This window comes from Morone saxatilis, unplaced genomic scaffold (assembly GCF_004916995.1).
Source record: "Morone saxatilis isolate NCDOM2014 unplaced genomic scaffold, NCSU_SB_2.0 Contig18, whole genome shotgun sequence".
Taxonomy (NCBI): Eukaryota; Metazoa; Chordata; class Actinopteri; family Moronidae; genus Morone; species Morone saxatilis.
This window is the reverse complement of record NW_023339740.1, coordinates 27706887-27716566: the sequence shown is the minus strand read 5'-3', so window position 1 is coordinate 27716566 and position 9680 is coordinate 27706887. Positions and strand designations below refer to the sequence as shown.

At 39.4% G+C, this 9680-nt stretch overlaps 1 protein-coding gene across 1 annotated transcript in view; it reads right to left on the bottom strand.

Annotated features, from left to right (window-relative positions):
- angpt4 (angiopoietin 4) overlaps window positions 1-9680 on the bottom strand; it is a 45872-nt gene that overhangs the window by 7772 nt on the left and 28420 nt on the right. Inside the window, exons 2-3 of the mRNA XM_035662838.1 lie at window positions 2753-2908; window positions 2557-2678 (exon numbers count right to left, since the gene is read on the bottom strand). Coding sequence (XP_035518731.1) covers window positions 2557-2678; window positions 2753-2908 — 278 coding nt within the window. The remainder of the gene's footprint in view (window positions 1-2556; window positions 2679-2752; window positions 2909-9680) is intronic.

Here is a 9680-nt window from a genome sequence, read left to right as displayed (position 1 = left end):
AGGAATCGTTGTGTTTTTGTTACCTTAGAATAAAATGGTAATCTACAGACGCTGCGGGTCGCCTTCTGTGGAGGCCGCCATGTAGAATCACCATGTTTCCACTGTAGCCCAGAAGGGACAAACCAAACACTGGCTCCAGACAGGGCCTTTCATGTTTCATGTTTCACCAACGGTAGGGTGCAGCGAGGGGTTGTAATCTGTAAGTACACCACTAAATGCCATTGAATCCAAGACACTGGTCCTTTAAGATTATTTTCAGACTTTCTAAAGATCCTGAGTATGTTGTTGTATGCAGTGTAATCTCTGACATTAGAGGGTGCATCTAATATTTGTCTAAACTAAAACCTCAGCACAGCCTTCTGGTTTCAACAACACTGATTTAATAGTGTTAAAACAGTTTCACTACAGGAAAATAAAAGCCTGTTTCCTGGTAAAAAATCCGATACTGCAGCAGCCTTCATCACATAGCGGGTCATCAGCACAAAGATCGGACTTCTATTTTAGAAACAGTACATTTGACCTGCTTCAACAAATTAAATTCTGTTGGTATGTACACAACGTAATCAAAACCAGCTCCCTGAGCAGCAGCACATTATTATCAGGAGTTTAAATAAATGTTTTCAGGTAAATTAAAGGATTAAATGCTCCATGGTTGAGAACATTTTCCTACCTCAGAGGCTTTTACAGACCTCTCAGATCACGCAGGATTATCTGAAGAATGCTTTGTCACCAAATTAAAACTAGACTGTTATTCTTATTCCCTCATTGTTGCACTCTGAACACGCCGGCACATGAGATGTGACTGAGATGTGAATAACAGATCAATTACGAATCATTTGATTGTTTGGTGCTCACAGTTTATCTAAAATGAACTGACTGATTGAATTATGGAGAATCTAACTGATCTAACGATGTGTATCATTTCCATATTGACAAATTTGTGTAGGCGATTAAAAGCAGCTTAGAACTCACTCAAGTGGGCAACTCTGTGGGCTTTAAGAGGTTTTATGCATCCAAAGAACTTGGTTTTATTTGTAAAATATGCAGCCACTAATTGGGACTCTGCTTTAAATGAAAGTTTTTCACACACACACACACAGTCGGTGCTTAAATGGCCTGATAGCTGCAAATATGTGTTCAGTCGGTAGATAATCTGTTTGGGACGAACAAACACTGACTGCAAAGAACTCTAACGGTCAAATTAGTGTGAATAATGTGAGCACACTGCTGTTCTACTGAAGATAAATGAGAATTCATGACATGTTTGTATCCACTGACACAGAGAAGACACTCTCACACACTTTTCTACTTCCCTCACACACACACACACACACACTCACACACACTCACACACACACACACTCTCTCTGTTTGTATTATATCTGTTACTGTAAACAGAGAACACGCTTGATAATTACTCTGCATGTTTTACTGCCCAGCGCACCGTCCAAGTTCACCTCACAATGAAAAATAGTGAAAATATTGTGATTCCAAATATTGCCATGTCTCGCAGCAACAGCTGTGGACGTATTTCCATCATCTCTAATGACCTGCTTGTATTTCAAATATTCTCACTGTTAAGTTGTGAAATTGCTGATAAGGCTGAGGGTCAACTCATATTTGGGTCAGAGGAGGGTAGATGTAATTTTACCAAAGTAATTCCACTTTTTTGTGGAAAAAACACATCAGATACAAATTATTGTTCAAATCATAGTGTTTTTAAATATGTCCCGAGGGGATTTGTAACAATAGAATTTATATGTCAAATTTCTTTTGGCTTAAGAACGGACTCTTAGTGAGTTCAGACTGTTCAGTAGGTTAACAGCAGCCTGTCGGGGTCTTGCTGCAGTGCAGAGACAGAAGATACTGTACAAAATACTGTATCACTGGTCCTGGTGAACATTACAGTATGTTTTCATTCTTTCTGAAATATCTGAGCATTTTAATCCCTTTATTAGAGATTCTGACAGCAGAGAGATAACAGGAAATGAGGCAATAGAGAATGACATCAACCTACACAGATTCTGACCGTGGACACGTTCGACGCCTCAGACTCCAAACAAAGGGAGAGCCTCCAGTTTGGTTTCCTTTTCATATTATCATAATCAGGATCAGATTTAATCCCATACATAAATAAATCCATTTTATTTATTAGATTGTCAATATTTTTACATATTTTTTTTACTGGAAATATTAAAGATTTCACATAGAGATATAAATATGCTCACTGTATGAAAAATAAGGCAGATATAGATGCATCAAACTGGCTTTTAGTCTTAGTGATTGATTAGGAAGCTGCTTTTGAAGGGCTCTCCAGGAGAAAGTCACTTAATAAATGTGTTTGTGTTTCACTTTTAGTGGAAAATCTGTCACAAAGACTTGTACAAGACAATATTGCAGGAGGTCATTTTAATGATGAAGAAAGTACTGTGAACTTAAAACTTGTGAACTATAAACATGAACTAGTTCGTTTCAATCTGAGTGAACTGAACTTGGATCTAGCTCTATACTGTCAGCAGGACATTCACACTCAGGTAGAAGCATTTATTTTTCTACCTGTTTTTGGCTCGTAGCTGACTGATCTCAGATGTCTGCAGTAGCAGCTCCTTCTCCAGCTTGTTCGTGGACAGAGAATTCTCCAGAAGTTGGATCTCTATTCGAGACGTGTGGTTCAGCACCTGGTGGAAGAAACATCATTAAGCCAGGAACTCCACTCTCAAGCGTCGAGATCGGCCACCTGGCGACTCATTACCTTGGCTTCGACCACATTGAGTTTGCGTGTCTGCTCCGCCGTGTGGGTGAGAAGGTTTGTTCCGATCTCCAGCATGGTGGCTGTTTGGTTGTGAACGACATGCGGTGGTATGTTAGGGATGTTGGGTTTCATGCTCTTCTGAATAACTTTCTCCAACTGTGGATGGAAAAGATAAACAGAAAGTAAAACTGTGTGCAAAGAAAGACAGAGGGACTTTATATTTTCCTTCCACAGTCATTTTGACTCACAGCCTCATTAGTAAATAACACTTTCGAAGGTGTAAGGTGAGTTGAGTCTTTCCAGAAGCTCAGCATTGAATTACTGCTTTCTGAGCACCACTCAGTGCATTAAGTTCACCAAATCAAACATGTATAATCAAACATGTCAGGAGGTCTGGTATATAAAGATGCAGGTCTCTACATCTCTGGGAATATCAACCGATGCCAACTCGCACTGCCATGTTGTGACCTTCAACCCCTGACAAATAAATAATCCATCCCTCCAGCCATATATTCATCCCTCAGACTCCACGTCCTCAGGATATCAGTGCCACTGAGAAGCACAGGGAGTTGATAAATATAACGCTGCACCAACAAACAGATTGGTCCCAGTGGGACGGCCAGTTACCAACTGTCACTGGGAGGGGAAGTTCAGGCCAGATCACACTGGAGTCTGGATCACTGTTCTTAAATCCCAACACAAAACTCTATTTAATCATCACACTCATTCACTGCCAAAACCATCACTGCGTCCTCAGATTGTCCTCTCCATGGATAAACTTAGCAGACATCGTTTAAAACAGCGATGTTCTACATGGGGAATATTTTAATTTCACTGAGAGAATGTATACGAATGACTATTCTGTTCAAAGGTTTCACACTCTTTAATCTACAGGATATAGAACAAATTATCAGACAGGGATCCCTGAGACTACAGTCCAGTCGAGTCATTGAAAACCATTGGTGATAATAACATATTGAGATTTCAATGTGTAGCGTTTCTTAAAAGATGACTCGTGGCTGATCTGCCAAAAGACAATCAATAAAAACAATTAATATTAGAGATGTCAGGGCCAGTCCAAGCATATGTTAATGGATTTTAATGTATCAAATAAAATAAATGCAGTTAGTGTTTAGATCGTCTCAGCCTGCAGCACTGCTCTCCTTTACCACAGCTGGGCTCCACACTTCAGTATTCAGAGAGTGGAAACTGGAGTGTGTGAAGGTAAAAGACGTGAAAGAGTCCAGGCTGGTAAAAAGAACGGATTCCCTAAACTCCAATGTTAATTATCAATATCAAAGAGCACAGAAGATTCAGGTAGCAGCTTCTCATATTTAGCCAGCAGCAGATCATATCAGCTGTCACTAATCAACGTTACTTCCATGAGTTACTTGATAGAAAGCCAAAATTAAACTTGTTTGTTGTTTGGTTAAAGTGCTCAACCGAAGATGTTTTGAAAGGGTAGAGGATCAATCGGGAATGTTTCTGCAGTGCCAACAGAGTGAGATCTCTTCTTTCTAGTGGATTTTGATCAAGTAGCTCATGAAACGTGTGTCATACTTAGTCTATAGCTGTTATTTTAGTGTGTCGGATACATATGTAATGATCATTTAGGTGAAGTATTGGATCAGACTCAGTATTGGCAGATATCCAGTGTTAAAGGTTTTACCTCTTGGAGAGATTTGTTGCACACTAACTGATTATGACCACAAATGGTGGTCAATGGCAAATTAAAATAATAACCAGAAAGCACAGATGGTTACACAATCCTCTAATTAAAGAAATGTTATCTGCACCTGGATCCAGATCAGCTTCATAATATTCACCAAGAATTATCAGGAGATAAGTTTCAGATTTCTTTCAACAAGTAAGTACAGAAGTTCATGAGAAAATAAGGAAAATCTCCAAATAAGTCAAATATCTCACAATGTTAAGAAATCACCCTGGACGCAGACCAAAAACTAATTGAACAAATTTGAATGAAATCTCTTAACTAGTTTAATAAAATGCAAAATGCTTGAAAACCCAAAGAAAGTCCTTTTTAGTTTGGTTTAGATGTGTTTGTTATGACTGCTGAAGGCTGACGGCTGACGGCTGACTAATTTTTCATAAGTGCTGAGTAATCCTCCAGTTTCACCAGCACTATGTTTTCATGGTTTTATTCCTTTCAACTGCTGATATTATCCACGTTGATTGACTTTATCATATTCATCTTTCTTCATGCATGCTGACGGCACTATTACTCATTTTTCACTGCCCAATTAAAGTTACTCAAGAGTTATTATGTTTAGTCTGCTTTAATTCAACTTCAGATTAAACAAGCATCGCTCTGTTCAATCAGAAAATGATTTTACGAGTGGCGAGACACGCATCACAACAGTCACAAACTAAAGTGGCCTTTTGGAGGGACTTTTGGGTGAGTAAATACTTTTGTGTGAGTAAATTGGGCTAACCTGGAACACAGAGAGAAGAAATCAGATGTTGTGACGCAGCGAGAAGTTAATCAAATAATCAAACAAGGAGAAAATAGCTGGAACGAGCTGGTTCGTTTCTCCCTCCTGCTCTGGCTTCCTAAGATGCTGCGCAGATAAACTCAGACGAAGGCCAAAACCTCCACCTGCCTGCTGCTGCACAGTGCAACCAGCAGAGACACAGAGGGGGAAGTAGGAGAACAAAATAACTGCAGTATTGCTTTGAATGTACAGTGTGAATAGAAACATGTTGTGAGAGAGTAAAGGAGATATTTCAACAGAATAAAAAATAAAGAATTGAGAATAATTGAAACCAACAAGTAAAACCAAAGTTCTGCAGGTTCTTTTTTTAGTCTTTTGTTATTTTCTTGTTGAGTCTCTAGATACACTGTGTGCTGACTTTTTAATTGACCCTTACTTCCTGCTGTTGAATTAGAACTACAGCATATGAAACCTCTTCACACAGACACACAGAAACTGGCATACATGCACACAAGCATGCACACACACAAACACAATTAAAACTCCACAAACCAACCAAAGAGCTCTGGGACTATGCAGTCAACCCCACGTATGGAGGGCTTGTTTCTGAGATGCTAACTCAAACCACATGTTGGCTTCGCTGTGATCTGGCCCTCTGGGTGACTTCACAGGGGGGGGGGGCTGGGTCACTAAACAGCCCCGATAACAAGACTGACGCACAGGCAAGTAGCACCGATATGGATCTGGGGTAACAAGTGCACTGTGGGTCGCTGGAGTGTGTCGGGATCTGAGTTGGCAGCTCCGGACTTGAGTGACTGGACTGAGGAAGGTCTGTATGAACAGATGATGTTAGAGTGAAAAGTGAAGCTGTGGAGGTCGGTTTAGTGGATGCCTGTACAAAGTATCCACAGATTTAAGGCTGCACTTTTTTATTCCACAAATTCGTCTTCCTCGATAAGACGGAGCTGCTCTTCCCCGAGGGAAGTCATCTCCCATCCATGAAGAACTCAGTTGTGGCTCAGAAACAGGCCCAAACCCCTGGGTGCCACTGGATGACATATGTCCTTCTCTGCCAACATCGCTGCGACAACCCACTCTTGCAGATGTATGAAACATCAGGAGGATATGGCCGTTAACCTCTTAACCAGACAAATAAGATGTGTCATCAGCAGTCATTTCACACTATAATGACTTTTTGATTTCTCGGAAAATGGAAACCTCAAACTGTCACAGAGTAAGAAACATGATTAAAGTATGACAGAAATTGGCCAGTGTGGGAAAGGGTGAAGACTGTTCTGTAAAGAGACTTTCATACCACATTTAAATGACTGATTTTAAACTTCCAACAACACTTGTGTATGGTCCTTCAGTCAGCCAACACACACACACACACACACACACACACACACACAAACTGGCAACCTTAGATACATCAAAGTTCAGTGTGTTTGTTTCATTGAATTCGTTGTGTATACAATGAGCCGTCTTCCAAGACCTGCACCACTGATCTGGTTTCGGTTCAATTCACATCTTTTCATTACATCTCTTGAAAGCCATCAGCTTATACAATGATATAATTTGACTTGGAAAAACACCACAAGCTCGACAAATCTGAGCCAAAATGCACATGTAGAGCTTGTTCTATTATTGCAGTGTGTCTCTAAGTATCAGAGCGTCCAGATGTTTTGGCTGAATGTCAGAGTGTTCTGAAGCAGCAGAACAAGCCAACAGCCTCAGGCTTCGTTTCTGAGCAGCACTCCACTTGACATACTGTAGGGAAGCATCTCTCTGTGTGGTGCCTGACTTTAAGACTATCTGTGTCCTCTCTCTATTACCCTTTACAACATTCAATCTCCTGTTTCCCTTTCTGTATCTCTCATGTATGAATTAACATTTAACATTTTACTCAGTAGTGTCATACAAGACTTGGAAATACAGCTGTAACGGTTTTACATATTATATCATATTCAGTCATGTTATAAAGCTTGTGCACCTGTTCAACTGACTCTCTAAAGGTGTTCTGGATTGATGGAGATTACATTAGCTTATAATACTTTTAGTTAAGTTTGAATGCAGTACTACAAGGATTTGAGTACTTCTTCCACACACAGCCTTATTTTTTTCTTGTTCTTGTATGAGCCGAGTTGTGAAAACTACCTTCAGACTGACTACAGACCACATTAATTCCTTTTCAATGTAAGTCTCATACAGGACAGATACTAGGTTGTGGACCATATGAAGGTTGTGTTGTGTTTTTTGTTAACTTGGGCGTTCTTTCCTTAGCTTATATCATAAAACTGTCCTCACGCCTCATTATACTCCAACATTAGCACATTTCCTGACTACACCATTTTCTAAAACACCAAACCACAGCAGAGATGTTTTACACATGTTACTCCAGGGGAATATAAGATAACAACATCATGGTAGTGCTGTCCACGTAGGCGGGTACAGCAAGTGTGACTTTTACTTTTCATTAGATTGATAAATTTAAAGAGTTTAAGCTCCCACTCTGCCACTGCTGACACCTCCCACCCCCTCACAGTTTTGTCAGATCGTTGCTCCAATGTTCTTCTACCTAAACCGATGTGTTATAGCCGTTGTTTTAATGCTTTGATATTACATCAGCAGGTCAACCAGAATAGTTATAAATGACAATGAACACCATAGAACAGGACCCAGATCAGCTGTATTAAAGTGACTGTAATTAAATTTACCAACTCAAAACAAATGAGAGTCAAGCAGAAGAACAGTTACTCTGTCAGTATGTAGGGGATCGGAGTCACTCCGTGACTTCACGGTTGTTTCTTTTGGTACCATGCAGGGAATGCAATGGAAAACTGTCCAGGGGATGACATTTACTTTAATACTCTTTAACAAACCACAATATGTTCATGTTGGCTGCCTGCAAAAACTCCCTCAGAGAGAATGTGTGTTAAAATGTTATTGATGAGTGTAATGATGTACACACTGAGGTTTGAAACTTTATGAACACATAACCTGGCATTTGTACAAACCCTTTCTGTAATTCAGTGTAAGCTATTGCTTCATCTGTCTAACTGTTCATTTAAATCACATCAAGGTTACTGCGGACTTGTGGATACTTCCTTTTATCTGTGAAACCTCAAGAACGAACCCTGCCACCATATCTTTAAGTGACTCAATAAATAGTCATTTATCATTATCTTTATTTGAATGTACATTTATAGATCTGTTTGAATGCTAATTTCATGGTCCAGTGTTGATTTCTAGCTTGTAGAGAGGAGAATAAAACAAGAAACAGATGCAATTTTAACTTTCACTTTCTTTACTTTAGTGACTTTTAATGCTTTTTATGGGAAAACTAAATTTGTGAAAGAAGTAGGAGTGGGAAAGTAGTGGAGAGGACCCAAGTTAGTCCTGTTATTTTGAATCTTGTCCCCACAGGACGCCGGCATGAGGACTCTGCATCAGAAGAGGGCCAAACACAAACAAAGCTGTTTCCAAAAAAATTAGCCTTGAATCAAATCTTCTCTCTATTATTTCATGTTCTCCTACAATCTACAGTCAGCAAAGTGGAGGGTTAAATCATCTGTGGTCAATATAGAAATAACCCCCGCAAACAGAAAACACACGCTGGGCACTCAGACATCCAATGACTCAATGGGCTAAAGTCCCCTGGTAATAGTAACCAACTTCTTTTGAGCCCATATGTGTTGAATTGGAAAATTTCTAACTTTTGCGGCATCGAATTGAAGTGGCAAAAACTTTGTATCCAGAAAGAATAAAATATGATAAATATGTTGTGTATGTGCCTGCAACCCATAAAATCATTAGTGGTTGAAAGTAACTATACATTTATTTAAGTATGGTACAATGTTGAGGTCTTTTACTAGTACTTTACTAGAGTATTTACATTTTCTATACTTCTACTCCACATTTCAGAGGCAAATATTGTCAAATATTTAAAACTCATCTAAGATGTTCAAACTATTTATGTCAGTTTTTTCATTTTGATGAATCACGATTCACTCAAACTTCTTGTAAATGGAAATGAAGTCACAGCCAAGATAACTGTTTCACTTCCCACCACAGACAGCAGCTCAATAATAAACACACATAATGGGAAAAGATGAGAAAAGAAAACACAAGAAATAAGGAAAGAAAACCTCCTACTTCTGTTTAATATATATTACATGTGTATGTGTCTCTGCTGTGTCACTAAACTAAATATTACAGTCTAATGACCTTCTAACTGTTGTGTGTTAGATACCCAACACTGACAGTCAGTGGAGGTTCACAGCTCTGTGTCTGTGAATAAATGAGTGAGTGTGCATCAGTACAATATATATATGTGTGTGTGTGTGTGTGTGTGTGTGTTAAGTTAGATTGCTGGGTCACCACTACAGCCATGACAAACATCTCAATCATCTCACCACAATCAGGAATCAGGACCAGATGGACTAAGTCAACACAGTGGTATGTGTGTGTGTGTG